This window comes from Alosa alosa, chromosome 16 (assembly GCF_017589495.1).
Source record: "Alosa alosa isolate M-15738 ecotype Scorff River chromosome 16, AALO_Geno_1.1, whole genome shotgun sequence".
Taxonomy (NCBI): domain Eukaryota; kingdom Metazoa; phylum Chordata; class Actinopteri; order Clupeiformes; family Clupeidae; genus Alosa; species Alosa alosa.
The window spans coordinates 21,657,747-21,673,270 of NC_063204.1; the positions used below are offsets into that span (position 1 = coordinate 21,657,747).

Genomic DNA, 15,524 nt, shown 5'->3' on the forward strand with positions numbered 1-15,524 from the left:
ATCTTGTCAGTATAGTTTAGACTAGAGATTCATATTCCATACCAGTAGATGGCGGTACAAACACAGTAGATCTATGTTTCAAAATCACTGATACGCTGCACGTTCGGTCCTTCTCTTTCCATTTTATTTCGACTTCAGCCATTGGAGATAGCTACTCGCTCGACCGTATCGGTGGTATTTTAATATCGTTTATACTGTTTTTTACAGTGACATTGAGATATATACATATATCACGTGTCGTGATTGTTTTGTCGTATTTGTCCTATCAAGGGAATTACTCAGCCTTTTATTACAGCTAACGTTACCTATTTTCAGCTAACGATAGTCCTTAGCACTTATTTTCCTATTTAGCAATCGACTTGACGCTTCCGAGAACGTGCCAAGTTACGAACTTCTGTTACTTGATAAACTGCAATTACCTCATAAACAACCCGTCTGCTGACTGAAAATATGGATCAAGTTGAAGTATCTCCTAAAGAAGTAAAGGTAAGTCATCTGACTAGTGTACAAGCCAACATTAACGCTAACTGATTGAATGTAAGCATTTAGCATGCAAGCTAACAAGATGACACTGATAAGGTTGGGCTTCGGCTTGCTTCGAACTAGTCCTAAACAATTATATTTGGTCGTCACCAGAAGTCGTTGAAAATGTACGCTGGCTAGACAACTGTACGCTCAATAAATACTGTTGTCTGTTATTAAGCGATTAGATATGACAGTAGTTCTGTTCGTCCTGTCAGTTTGTTAGCCACTTGTTATCACTGTAAACTCCCGAAAAGCGATGTTATGAGATTCTGCTCGGTTAGCAAACAAGCTTGCTTTTACTAGCAGGTGACTTGAGGCGAGCTTAATTGTGACAAGTGTTTTTTCAGGCAGCACTTGTTTCGAAGGAATATTCTTATCAGACAGGTTAACTGTTGACACGTTTCTCCCTCAATTTAGAGTCCTTGGGGGGCTGTGAGACCTGTTCAGACTCCCTGCTCCCTGTCCGACGTTATGAGTGAACAGCTGGCCAAGCAACTGGATGACGAAAACAACGCCTTCCCAATTTGTTCAGAGTGAGTCACTCACCAGTTTTGTCCGGGGGTCAAATGTCACAAGTTCTCATGATTCCATTTTAGTCATCAGGAGCCAATAAGGCACTAAATAACAAGAAAGTTATACAGACTAGGTTATAAAGAGTGATAAGAAAATCAATCTTTACCATTATTAGTAGTTCCTTCCTTACTGGCAGATAACAGTAAAGGGGCACAGTTTACACTCTCATACACACACTCAGTATGATAGTTGCATTGATGGATAAAACAAAACAAAACAATTATGACTGGGCGTGTGATATGCAGGGCTGGGACAAAGTCACTGTTTGGAAAGTAACAACTAAGTCTCAAGTCCGATTTTGTTTGGCCTCTTTTTTTCTGTCAAAGTTCACAAGCCCATAGCGCAAGAACTAAACCATGTAGGAGGCTCAAATTTTTGCATGCTGGTACATAAATAGGAATAGTATGTAGCAAAATCGTCACATTTAGTTACTCTATACAACCACAGATGGTACTGTGGTAACTCTAAGACATATCGATCTCAATGGTGCATTTTGCCCATGTTCAGGGTGGAAAATAAAAAAGAAAGATTTGCATAAGACAAGTCAAATGGGTGTGTTTAAAAGGAAGGGATCATGGAGAATAAAGAAACAAATATAAAAAAAAATCTTTTTATATTCCCACAAGGTGTTAGGCTGCTCTGAAAATGAGAACCAAAATGATTTTTCAGACTTGTGAGGTCTGCTCTTCAGACCCTGAAGGAATTTATTTTCTGTTCATCGCTTTTTGTGAGTGTTTCTACTTCTCTCAATAAGGAAAATAAATCAAGAGCGTATGTTGAGGACAAATGTCTTCAGAAGGCCTAAACAGAGGCCAAAAACTCCAATGAAATTGTGTTTAACTTTGAGGGACAGCTGTGACCATGCAGGATCATCCAGACCAAACGTGACTATTTTGCTACATACTATTCCTATTTATGTACCAGCATGCACAATTTGAGCCTCCCACATGGTTTAGTTCTTGCGCTATGGGCTTGTGAACTTTGACAAAAACTTCGGGGTTTTTTGAGTTAATAAACTCCATAAATAACCATTAATTTGTCATTTTATGCCTCCTCCCTGTTGTTTCCTATGGAGTTGTCCGAGCTGATGTCCGAGTCCTGTTGAGGCTGGACTGTCATTGGCTCATCAGTGTTCTAAGGGTGGCGCTTAGCGACAGGTCAATTATGGGGCGTGTTTCAACCGATACAGAGGGGGGAATGCCTCTGCACTCAATTGGATAGACCTAACCAATCAGAGCAACGAAATAGCTTACTGTGAGATGTAGGAAGAAAACACGAACCATCCTTCTTCTCCACAAATGCCTTAACATTGTTTTCTGGTCTTTTGTAAAAGTTATTGTGCCGTCAATATCTCCTACAACACTCATTAGCGAAATCTAAGATACGTAGTAGGGTAGGCTATTAGGAAAAAACTGATGGCCTATATCCCCTCCGTTTTTAAAAATAATTCAGTTGAACACTGATATGCTACAAACATGTTATAAACAGACGGCTGTCGTAAATCCCTCGAACAGGTGGTCAATCAGAGATTTCAAACGAACGAGGGAACGACATGTCAATGCAACACACTGCTGTTTTCCCTTGATGAAAGTGAAACCATGAGTTTTCCCACATTTCAACTTTGGTTCAGAAATAATCGTTTTCAGCGATACAAGCTCATTGAAATAATATGCATTTTCCATATGGGGTCTTAAAAGCCATCTGTCTCCTTCTAGCCACAGCGTTTTTGTTGCAAACATAATCAACCAAAATGTGCTCAGGTGACGTGATAGACGAGGTGCTGTTGCTCACCTGTCCATCGTAAAGCCCGATTCGATTGGTCCACCCAGGTCTGGGGCAAGCATAGTTGCTCTAAAATGGAGCAATGCCAGACCGAACTTCCCGACCTCAAATGTTGTGGGTGGGACTAAGTTCAGCTGGCACCCAGGCTAGGGTAACATAGGTACACCTGGTAAATTTTTCAGAATTGTTTGAGACCTAAGTGCGTTGAATTGACGTGAAATGACCCTAATGAAAACACCAAAAAAGTCCAAAGACAAACAAAGTAGCCTTTGTTCTCTTACAGAGGAAAGCTAAGAGTCAATACTGGTTTAGAATTTACTAACAGGCAGTAATATGTCCAGTCATGCTAATAAAGCAACTTTAATGTGAGTTGAGGTACACATGTGAGGTGTGTGAGTTAGGGAGGAAAATGTGTGGATGACTATGTGGATGGGGGGGAGTGAATTGCTTTTACAGTGTGTGATGTTTTCAATCATCATAAGAATGGCAATGGCAAACTAGACTGCAGTAGGCACACACAACAACAGGAGAACTGTCATTTTAAAGGTGCTCTAAGTGATGCCACACGTTTTTAGGCTAAAACATTTTATGTCACTTACTGCAAACATCACCTAACCATCCACTAGCTGTCTGTGTCCTGAATACACTGTAACAAAACGGTAAAAACGCGATCTCTGTGGATAGCCCAGGCTCCAAAAACGGCAACAAAAACAACCTGGGCAAACCTAGCCCATAAAAACATAACAAACTGTTCCAGCAAATCAGACGAGATGCGCGTTTAGGAGAGCTTCAATTGCACAGGAGCAGCACGGGAGGGAGGGGCAGGAAGTAGCGAGCTAGCTCTCTGTTTTGTTTGAAAGTCAACAGAAGTGACGTTACCCAGCATCGCTTAGAGCACCTTTAAATGTCCCATTACGGAGATGAAAAATGAACAGTAATCCTTCCTGCTCTAAACATATGCATAAGACATTGTCTAAAAAGTCTAAACATATAGGCCTAGTATGTGTGTCTCTCTGTCGGTGTGTGGCTGTGTGAGTGCATAAAACATGTATGGGAGACTAAAGGCCTCTTATGAATATTAGGAATGAAATGTGATTTTTAGAGGCAATTTGTCAAGTCGATTTTATTTATATAGCACATTTCATACACAGAGGTCATTCAATGTTCTTTACATAAACAAAAGCAAACAGGAATAGCTAATAAAAGCATAGAAGGGCAATAGTCAAAGAATAGTTAAAAAAGTTAATAATAATAATAAGAAGAAAACATAAAACACAAGGTAACAGTACATAAAAGCATAAAAGGGCAATAGTTTAATAATTTAAAAAGTAATAATTAAAACATAAAAAACAACAGGGTGATTATACTAGTCAAGTACCCAGTGAACGGCAGCGCTCTATGGAGATTCTTGAAGTAGTCCCAAACTGTGCGTGCACACACATATTTCCTTTCAGGGCCAAAATGCCCGACCACAGGGCTCGATAGTCCCCCTTGTGTAGTATAAACACCCAAGTAGTTAAAGGATAATTCCGGTATTTAGGTGTCTGAAAAAATAGTTTCACAATAGCAAATAACACGGCTGGAAATCATACATTGCGCCGAGATTGATTTGATTTTAATTATCAACGAACACCAAGAACTACTCGGTGAGTTGCACAGTTTTTAAACCGAACGTTAAAGGTTGTTTTAAGGACAAGTTTATGCATGCCTGTAGTCAGCCCTCTGAAGCAGTAAAGGCGATTCAAAACGAGTCAGAAAAGTCGAGACAGGACCCATCGTCAAAATTTCAGTGTCCACCACTCTAGTTCATCCAAAACAAACCAGAAAACGGACTTAATGTGCTAAATATCGGAATTATCCTTTAACACTCAGAGGGCTAGATGTATATTTAAGTATTTTATAATTGCACTTTCCCGTGTCATGCATATGCATTTAGAGGAGGGTCAGGGGAAAGTGGGAGTTTCATGTTAAAAGGTGGGAGTGTAAAATGCGTATTCCCCTGTATAAAAACTGCCCATGAAAGTACATGTCTGTTTTGCGGTGAAATATTTCCGCCTGATAAAAGCAGGAGTTAATCCAAATTACGGTTAAATGCGTCAATAAAAAGAACTTTGATAAACAACGGAATCGCTATTCAGAGCTTCAGTTGCGCATCTTTGTACTTTATTCAAAGCAATCTTAATTTCTGTTGGGCTTTCGAATGTTTTACTTTCACTTTTAAGTTATCCACTTGAATTTGCCTACTTGCTAGATTTGACCATTCTTCCATAACCTGCTACAAGTAGTTTGAGTAGAACTACTGCTCTTTATTATCTCCCTGCTTGTATTGTATTATTTCATGATCGCTAAACGTTTGATTTGTTTTAATGTTGTCATCAGCGAACTTTATTCAACTGCGCTTGTGATTGAAGTATGCTGCTCAGTTGTAGACGCTCGTAAATTGCGGTAGGGGGCGGAGAAATGTTGGTTACCTGATGAGCTGCTGGTTTGATAAATACTTTGCACAATGAGCGCACAAACTGCACTCAGACATGTTACAAAGATTGCCTGTGGTGTGATCGACTTTAGCCCATTAATTGCGTTAGTTGCGTGCAATTCCCCGCTCCCCCGCTGCAGTACGGAGACCTGAGGTCCAGAGGTGCAGCTATCCCCTGCCCCCTCCTCCTTCCCCTTCTAAACTCTGTGTGAGACCTTCTCATAGGTAAGAGACCCCAGGTGTAACGTAGTGTTGTCACGATACCAAAATTGTGACTTTGATACGATACCTGCCATAAATATCACGATGCTCGATACTGAAACAATACTACGGCGAAATCCTAAGAAATCTGGAAAAGAAAGGACTCATACCTCCTCCAAGTGTATTGAGTCATTTGTGTTGAATTCGGTGCACTTTTGTAGTGTGCAGGTCAATTCTGGGTTCAAAACTTCCTACATAATTATTATTTTTATAGTCAGTAAAATAGTAGGCCTACTTTGTGTGATTAAGTCCTTTATTTTTAGAGAATAACTTGGCACTAACCATGTAGTCGTGTTTTCTATAGCATATTCGTTAACCTGTCGTTCTTTGAACAAAAATGTTGGGATATGTCTGCGAGGTGTTTAGCCAAGTTCCATGCGTAGCCTACTGCTTTTAAATGACTTTGAAACATATTTCACAAACGGGCCTCTGTGTAGCCTACCTGATGGCTTGCCTTCACTATTCGCGATGTATCCGAAATAGTTGCAGATTTCACTTCACCTTTTGTTTTATCCACAAGGCCGAGGACGGTCGGCAAAGAACTACTGTATGTTGACGTTGGCTGCGCACTCAATCGGAGCTGCCTGCTTGACACGCCCACTTGCCTAGATGCGTGCAAGGAGCAGTGAGAGCAGCAGTTCACGCAGACACAGAACGTTATTATTTTAATAAAGTATCGATTTTAAAAACATCGGAAATCGTATCGTTTTTTGCGTGAAGGCATCGTGATACCTTTTTAGTATCGATACACCGTGCAACACTAGTGTAACGTTAGATGAACTTGAGGCTGCTGAAGTTGGTATGGGTAGGAAATAGTTATATGCCACCCAGCCAAAGTCAGGCAAAGTCCAAATCAAGTCTTGAGTTAATAGCATGAAAGTCCCAAGTCGAGTTGCAAGTAATTTCTAATTTTTTCAAGTCGAGTTTAAAGTTATCAAAATCGTGACTCAAGACCATACCTCTGGTATTAAACTGTTGTTCAGTAACAAAGGTCAGAGGATTGTTGCACTGTCAGGATGACGATCCGCTTTTGTTGTTTCCTTAGGGTGGATGTGGAACTTATGACCTCTCCAGAGGCTGACACAGACAGTGACCTGATGCTGGCTCAGATGCTACAGATGCAGTTTGACAGGGAGTTTGACTCACAGCTACGCAGAGAGGAGAAGAAGTTCAATGGAGACAGCAAAGGTGAGTGTACAGGTCTAGATTCCTAAAGATCCACAATAGCACCTGGGACGGCTGTAGTTTTCCTAGTCAGCTGTTACGTCAAAAGTGGAAGTCCAGAGTCATGACTGGGCTACATGTGTCTTTGACAATCCAATTCCTGCATTACAGTTCAGCCACAGTTTCACCCACTGTCATTTGCCCGTGAATGTTTTGGAAAATGGTCACAGTCACTGACAAATCTCCAGTCATACAATGAGATGGAATCACAACATGTGCACCATAGTGTTTTTGAAAATAAGCCCAAACATTGTATTTTTTGTTTGTCTTGTGTCTACAGTGTCCATATCTTTTGAAAACTACCGCATGGTTCACCCTTATGAGGAGAGTGACAGCTCTGAGGATGAAGTTGATTGGCAAGACACCCGTAATGACCCCTATCGAGCTGGTATAAACGCTTACCTTCATTACAATCCTACGTCTACAATATTCAATTTTAACAATTTGTTAGGTTAGGTGAAACATTTATCCCTCTATGGATTCTTTTCCCTTCTAGATAAACCAACCACCACCCCCAAAAAGGGCTTCACTGGGAAAGGCAAAAACATCACCACTAAACATGATGAGGTGGTTTGTGGAAGGAAGAACACAGCACGCATGGAACATGTGAGCCCCCCAATGTATTGTGTTTTGAATGTTCCTTTGTAATCCAGGTATTCATGTATGAGATTAAGCACAGTATTCTTGCAAACTGTCAGTACTTGTTTTGTTCATCGAAAACTAAATGTTACAGCAATAATTCCCAAGAGTTAGTAGGTTACACTGATTTTAGAACAGCTAAGGCGCATTGTTAGGCACGATGTGCATGTGGAGGGCCTAAAACCCCCTTTAACTTTTTTAAAATCAATGTAACCTACGGACTCGAGTGGTTTATAGCTTTTCTAGCACGACTCAGCCAATCATAATCAAGGATCGGAACTATCCCTTTTAGAAATGGAAATGTTATGAATTTTCTTTCTCCTTTTAGTTTGCTCCAGAGGTGCAGGTCGGTGACGGGATCGGCATGGACCTGAAGCTCTCTAACCAGGTGTACAACGCTCTAAAGCAACACTGCTACAGTGAGCAGCGCCGCAGTGCCCGGCTGCATGAGAAAAAGGAGCATTCCACTGCTGTGAGTGCATGCTGCTCGTTCAACAGCAAACTCTTACTTCAATGTTGAATATCCACCACTGCCACTTTATTTGTTTTTGGTGTGTGCATTGTTGCCCATATTTTCTTATCTCTTTGTTCTGATTCCGTAAACACAACCTCTAAACACAAGATACATTTAAAGGTTGTATCAGTGATAGCGGGGATACGTCACATCTGTTAGAGCTAGCTCGCTACTCCCTCCATCCCCCTCCCTCCCGTGTAATTAAAACTCTCCTAAACGTTCATCTCGTCGGTTACTGGTTGAAACACTTTGTTTTGCCTTTGAGTGGGTTGCCAACCCTTGTTGATAGCAATTGTTTTTGTGTACAGATCTCAGAGCCTAGGCTGCCTACAAAGACGTGTTTTTTTGACGGCCTGCTTATGGGGCAGACAGCTAGTGGATCGTTAGGAAAGATTAGATGAATGTGATAATTTATGTTTGGACCTTATTTGGGCCTGAACTCGCTGATTCGACCTTTAAGATTTTGTAACTGCTCTATGACTAGAGCAGAGAATAAGAGTGATGTTTTTTTGAGTCTGTAGTCAGTTCATTGGTAAAGAATGTAAATAACACAGCCAACATTGCATTGAAGTATTACCATATTCCACTTGTGTAATCAATAAGTAATGCTCTTTTTTTCAGGAGCAAGCAGTGGACCCAAAGACTAGACTGCTGATGTATAAGATGGTGAATGCTGGGATCCTGGAGAATATTAATGGCTGCATCAGCACTGGGAAAGAGTCTGTGGTGTTCCATGCTGATGGTGGAAGGTGAGAACATTTTAGATTATTTCCTCCAATACAGATGTCCTAACAAAACCAAAGTCTACCAACAAAAAACACTGCTAAAGACCACTTTTGTTCTTCTGGTATGTCTTCAGCCTTTTAATCTATTCAGCCATTCAAGATTCATAATTTTGAGCTCATTGAAGACATTGTTACCTTTAGTCTTGCTTGGAACATGACTGACCTACAACTCACTGGCTTGTAAACTCTCTATGTATTAAGTGCATCTCTCACTACGGGCGATGTAGCCCATAAACATTATTTTTAGTCGTCTTTTAGTAAGGGGACAGAGGATGAAGCTAAATTATGTTGCAGCTTACACGTAGGCTACGGAAGCATACTTCTCACAATTCCGCCACTTCCTATGACCACCAGCTCTATCCTTAAAGCTGCAACCCACCCTTTATTAGCAAAGGTGACATCACAAGAATTTCAGTTATTAAACTGTATTCATATTTCATATTTTATATTTTTTCCTGTTTTGCTTTTAATGTGAGAGTGAGTTCTTAAAAAAAGGTTTGCTGTAGAATGTCTTTTGCTGTGGAAACAGGAAGTATCAGAGCAGCTTTTCTGCTTGGACCTCTAAAAATTATTAAAGGTATACTATGCAGTTTCGGGTATTTTTGGCGACTGGAGAGCTCCCCCTTGAAGTCGCGATATATTTATATTTTACTCTGCCGTTGTAAATAGCCTACTTCTTGAGGCTTACCCCTGTACACAATGAAAATGCTTTTGTTTGAGGCGAAGGATTAATAACAGGCAAAAACAGGCAAAAACAATCTCCAAAGAGCTATATCTACTGACAAAGTAATGTTTCACGATTCTCGCAAGATGTCTTCGGTTTGACTTATTCTTGAGGTTGCATGGCTGGTTCTCTCTTTATCGACTCGCGGCTATGCTGTATGCCTATGCTAGATGAACGGTTCTCCTATTACAAGTTCGTTTACCATGAAATTGGCTTCGTAAAGGTTATACAAAGATGAAAATCTTGCATAGTGTACCTTTAGTGTAGAAATGAGACTGCTGTGTTTTATTATTGTTTTGTCATTGTTTGATCCCAGCATGGAGGAGAAAGCAGTTCCAGGGGAGGTTGTGCTGAAGGTCTTCAAGACCACACTCAATGAGTTCAAGAATCGGGACAAGTACATCAAGGATGACTACCGCTTCAAGGACCGTTTCAGCAAGCTGAACCCCCGCAAGGTCATTCGCCTGTGGGCAGAGAAGGAGATGCACAACTTAGCCAGGTGTGTCACAAATGGATCTTGTCTTATGTACAGTGGCTTTTCTTAAACCAGAATTGGATATTGTGGACAACCTTGTGGTTGAGCCTCTGATATTCATAGTAGTACATATAAACATAATACATTTGTATTCACAGCTAATGAGTATTGAAAAGCCTTTAGCTGTGGTGGGGTGGGGTTGGGGATGTCTGTTGATGATCTAGATCAGTGGTTCTCAACCGGTGTGCTGTGAGGCAAAGTGAGGTGTGCTGTGGATTTTTGAGGAATTTAATGTTATTTTTACATGCAACAATGACACAACTTCTGAATTTAAAAACATTTTAGGAAGTCAGATATGTACAACTTCTTCCTTCTAGGCAAACAACAATACAATACACATTATTTTACTTTACCACCCATATTAAGCATAGGTTGCAGTTGCTACAGTTAAAGAAGGAAAATAAACACAGACATAAGCCCTGACACACACAGGCCAACGGTCTACTTAAGAAAAGCCACACAACTGCCAACACAGTGTACACACAGTAAGACTATTTTAGCGACCAACACAAGAACACAGCAAAAAAGCCAAAGTCCACACGACCACCAATCTGCTGCCTGGCACCAAGGGGCCATCTGTATGATGTCTTTGGGCTAATTGGGCGGCCTTTAAAAGCCCTATCAGAACCCCCCATGCAGCAGTCAGGAGTAGGCGGGACCAGGTCACAAAGGAGAGCAAAACACACAAGCACACTATTCTAAAACCACCAATTACCAACCCTTTCGTTCAAAAATTCTAAAACAACGATGTTTTTAATAACATTTGATAAATGAACCTTACATTTTTCAGTAGCCATAGGTGTGTAGATTTGAACAAAATCTAGTTTGGTTCTAACCGGGGCTTTTACTGCCTGAAATATTTGATTTTGTTTACCACGCTCAGAGTTTAGTGCTGGGCTGGTGGGTGCCTATTTCCAACCTTTCTCACGGCACATCAATGGTTAGACCGAGAATTCTCGTCGCAAATCAAAATTCCACTGGAGCTCCAAGCAGATTTGTACACGCAGCCATACAACACTGTTTACAGCTCTTCGAGTCACGGTAAAATGTAATTTTTGGTACATAGCTAATTTCGAAACACTTATGGTGTGGGTGCTTACGTTTCTTTAGGAATCCGCCATCTTGGTTGGTTTGTATAGAAATGAATATTAAGTGACACATACACGTAAGAGGTCGGGAATACGGGATGGTTGGTAATAGGTGACGTTCCTATACAGCTGTAACAGAAACTTTGCATGTATAGAAAAAATATGGGCATATGAGAGAACACCCCTGGCCTCTAATAATGTGTGTGGTATTCATAATCATTAACCATAAGTTGGTGTGCCTTGGCGTTTTCATTTGACCTTTGGTGTGCTTTAGCTCCAAAAAGGTTGAGAACCTCTGATCAAAATGATCATTTTTAGATAATAGGTTCTCGAGTAGAGGCAACCTGATCTTGAGACAAGTTCCACGTGTAGTAAGAAATTCTGGCCTTAAAGGTGTCTCCCATATAAGTGTGTGTTATATTTAACCATTTACTCTTTTAGTATGGTCTGTGCAAATGGTAAAGAAAGAGGCGCTGCTGTAAGCAGAAAGTGAAGGAGAGATTTATGAGTTAACAACTGTGGAATTCCATGTTCAAGGTGTTGCGCAGCCATGGTGTGTGTGTGTGTGTGCTCCATGCTGAGTGCTGTGTGCGCTGTGTGTGTGTTTCATGCTGAGTGTATGTGTGCTGTGTGTGTGTGTGTGTGTGCCATACTGTATGTGTGTCCTCCAAGAAGGCTGGGTAGGCCCAGTTCGACGAGCTGGCGCCCCTAAGACCTTATTTACTGCCTTGGGGTCAATCTTGACTGGATTCCATAGGCCTTGGTTGTTATGGGATAGATACAGCCTTAGAGATATGGTTGACTCTGTGGTAATTATGTCGTAAACAAGTTTGCGTACCATTAATGGAGATGTCATGTCTTGTCTGAACTGTCAGTAGGGTATAAAAAGTGTTTCCTTGTTTGTAACATCAGACTGCGTCTGTTGGCAACACGACGTAAGTCTCCGGATTCGTGAATAAAGCTCTCTGAGATTTCTGACTTCACTCCTGGCTGACTGAGACTTCATTTCTGAGACAATCTCTAGACAAAATTCTGTTCCTACACACGCTTCAGTAATTTTTCAGCAATAAGTCTCAAAAACGGAACCCTAATGCAAGTCCCAGCTGCCTTGCGTGCTGCGAAAGCAGTTGTGTGTCCCTCGGAATGAAGGCAAAATTGCTCAAGCTGTGTTGCTTCTTTTAGAATGAAGAAGGCAGGCATCCAGTGCCCAGAGGTTGTGATCCTGAGAAAGCACATCCTGGTGATGTCTTTTATTGGCCAGGACCATGTGCCTGCTCCCAAGCTGAAGGATGCCATGCTGAGCAGTGAGGACATGAAGCTCGCCTACTACCAAGTCCTGGATGTGAGTAGCTGGAGGCAGGAACTCGTTCTAGTTATACTGCATGATAACATTAACGTAGGGTGCCAATACCAAAAGTTTGGAGCTTTGATTAAGTAAATGTCCTAATGGGGAAACGGAGTGAAAACTTTTGCGGTCGTGAGTGTGATGGCTTTATTTGTCTGTTTTTTTTCTGTTTTTTTCTTTTCTATAAATAGTCGGAACTATTGTTACATTCTATTAGAGATGACATTTAACTTTTACTATGGTACAAATAAAACTATGGAAACATTCAAAGCCATCAAATACGGTTTCACTGTCCATGATCATTTTACAACAACAGCTCTGTGTGGTGTTCTTTACTATTGTTTTAACATGTTTTTCCCCCCTGATGTCCCAGATGATGCAACAGCTGTATCGGGAGTGCAGCCTTGTCCATGCTGACCTGAGTGAATATAACATGCTCTGGCATGATCGGAAGGTGAGTTTTTCTAATAGCCAACTGCTTATCATTGTTCTTGGTGTGGTTATTCAGATGTTGCTGTAGGAAACAGATTTATGTTCATCTTCCTCTGTTTTTTTTTTTTATTATGGTTTTATTACGTATTTTCATTGAATTTACCTTATTTTTTTTTAAGAATGTGCTTGAAGTATGCAAATGAGCTGCAAAGAAACCCAGCATGTGTTGAATGTTTCATCTGAATTTATGTTGTGTGGTAGGTATGGCTGATTGATGTGAGCCAGTCCGTGGAGCCTACTCATCCCCATGGCCTGGAGTTCTTGTTCCGTGATTGCAGGAATGTTTCCACTGTAAGTAATGGATTCAAAATGTTCCCCTTCCTTTAGACAATTTTGTCTTTCTTTGTAATGTACAGTAGGAACCTAAATTGTGGAATAAAGGATGGGTTTGAATTTATCAGGAACATTGTGAATGAGTGGTGTGGTTTCTATCAGTTCTAATCAGCTATCTCCCTTTTTGTGCTGCAGTTCTTTGATAAGGCAGGTGTGGCAGATGTCATGAATGTGTATGAACTCTTCAACGCCGTGTCTGGGCTCCAGATTAACGGTGACAACGAGGCAGACTTCTTGGCTCAGGTCAGAATGCAGTTTTTGTTCATTGTTCTTGATGTGCTTCTTAAGAACATCTTATGTAATTACAAACATAACTATTAGCTGCCAAAACGGGTGCAGCCAAAGGTCATGCAATTGTGTCTAGAGGTCGCACCATGAAGTTTACAGTACAACACTGGGAATATTTCCCTAATTAAAAAAAATGTAGAGGTCTGTACATTGTCAATTTCCTAGTTGTGACATCAATGAGTGTTCTACTAAGCCTATGCTACTTTATTGCCCATAGATTGAAGCCCTGGAGAAGAGGAACGAGGACCATGTGCAAAAGCGCACCAAGAAGACTTTCCCTACCAGTGATGATGGGCCTCCCCTGTTAAAGAAGAACAATGAGGATATCTAGCAACAAGGCAACCTTGGTGCTGAATGGAGCAGTGATACTCTGTTGTCACGTATCATATTGAAGTGCTGGATAAGTCACTAAGCTGGCCAGATGTGAGAGGCAGTCACCCACCTCTGCCACTTTCCGCCGCTGTTGTTGTTGAGTGGCAGGAAAGTCAGACAGACCGCAAACACACAAATGTACGCACATCAGTCTAGCACATGATTATGTTATAATTGTGCACTTGTATGTAACAAGCCATTGTTCCTGTATAACTCTGGTTGGGTGAAGTCAATATGACTGCTTTTGGTATGAGCTTAGAAAATAAATAATAATTAAAAAATAAAACTCATATGTAATTGTTAGTCCTCATAGAGTGTCCTTATGAATTAAGTGTTTTACCAAGTGGTCTGGCTACTATTGAATGCAATTTTGCCTGTAAAGCATTTAATATGTGATTTTTGTGAGTATAGCGTAGCTGAAACTGATTCCAGAATGGAATCTTAATGCCGTACTCGCCCAGGTATAATTTCCTGTCCGGTCTCATCGTGGTATGTGGGAATAACAAAGTCAAAGGCTTTTACTACAGGAGAACTGAGACGTTCCTTTGCATCCTGTCAAAATCTGTGTGAAGAAAATAAATATTTGAATTTCATATAATTGCATGTCATTCTTTTGGAATCCTCTTTGTATTATCCCTGGTTGATGGCACATAACCCCGTTTCCCCCCAAAAAAGTTTGGACTAGGTGAAAAATATAACAAAAAACAGAATCCAATGATTTGTAAATCAGTATACAATAGCACACAAGACAACATATCTATTGTTAAAACAGAGAAATTATTTGCATGTAAGTGTTTTAACCAGTATTTGTGGAAGGAACATCAAACTGTTCATAGACAATGGTCATCAGAAAGTAACAAACCTGGGTAAGTTAACTCATAGTAAGTGCTAAACCTCCTACAACAAGAGCCCTATGGCATTGTTTTGTTAGGATAATGAAGCCATACAGCCATGCATTTTTGGAAACTGGATTGTACTTTGGTTCTGGTCACATGTGGTCTTTTCCAGTGTGTATGTAACAACAATTTCCTGCAAGTTCTTTAGAAACCATTGGAAAATCTTTATCTTCAAATATTTCCTTTGTGGTTGATAAGATATTAAAAGCTCAGAGATATATGAAGGTGCTATGCCATTCAGAGCTTTGTAAGTAATTACAATAACCTTAAAATAAATTATAGGAGGCGGGGAGCCACTGCAGTTCAGCCATAGGCGCCGGAAGCACAGTGGCCAGGGGGCCAATGGCCCCTCCACTTTTGGCTCAAAATATATTTTAATAAACAAAATCATCCACGAAAAAAAAAAAAAAACGTCCGCGCAAAAAACGGAGAGGTGTTAACCATTATAGCGGTAGTAGCCCGCATCTAATATAGCCTAGAGCTATTTGTGCAGCGTCACTGTTGCAAAACCTTAAGCTTTCTGCCCATGGGTCAAAACCGATGAGCAAAACACCAGCAGAGCACCCAGGCTACACCCCCAGGGAGCAGACAGCGCTCCACTCTGGGATGTTCATTCTCAATCAATGCAACATGAGATTGATTTGAAATGTAGCCGAATCTAATAACATTTTA

At 40.7% G+C, this 15,524-nt stretch overlaps 1 protein-coding gene across 1 annotated transcript; it reads left to right on the forward strand.

The window, feature by feature from the left end:
• The first annotated feature begins 118 nt into the window (after positions 1-118).
• Positions 119-14,549, forward strand: riok3 (RIO kinase 3 (yeast)). Its single transcript, XM_048266790.1, has 13 exons — positions 119-486; positions 943-1,058; positions 6,663-6,805; positions 7,122-7,229; positions 7,338-7,447; positions 7,809-7,952; positions 8,616-8,743; positions 9,820-10,002; positions 12,309-12,468; positions 12,845-12,925; positions 13,165-13,254; positions 13,432-13,539; positions 13,802-14,549. Exons 1-13 carry the CDS (start codon positions 451-453, stop codon positions 13,913-13,915), a joined length of 1,521 nt encoding a protein of 506 aa, XP_048122747.1. The 5' UTR covers positions 119-450; the 3' UTR covers positions 13,916-14,549.
• Positions 14,550-15,524: the final 975 nt, after the last annotated feature.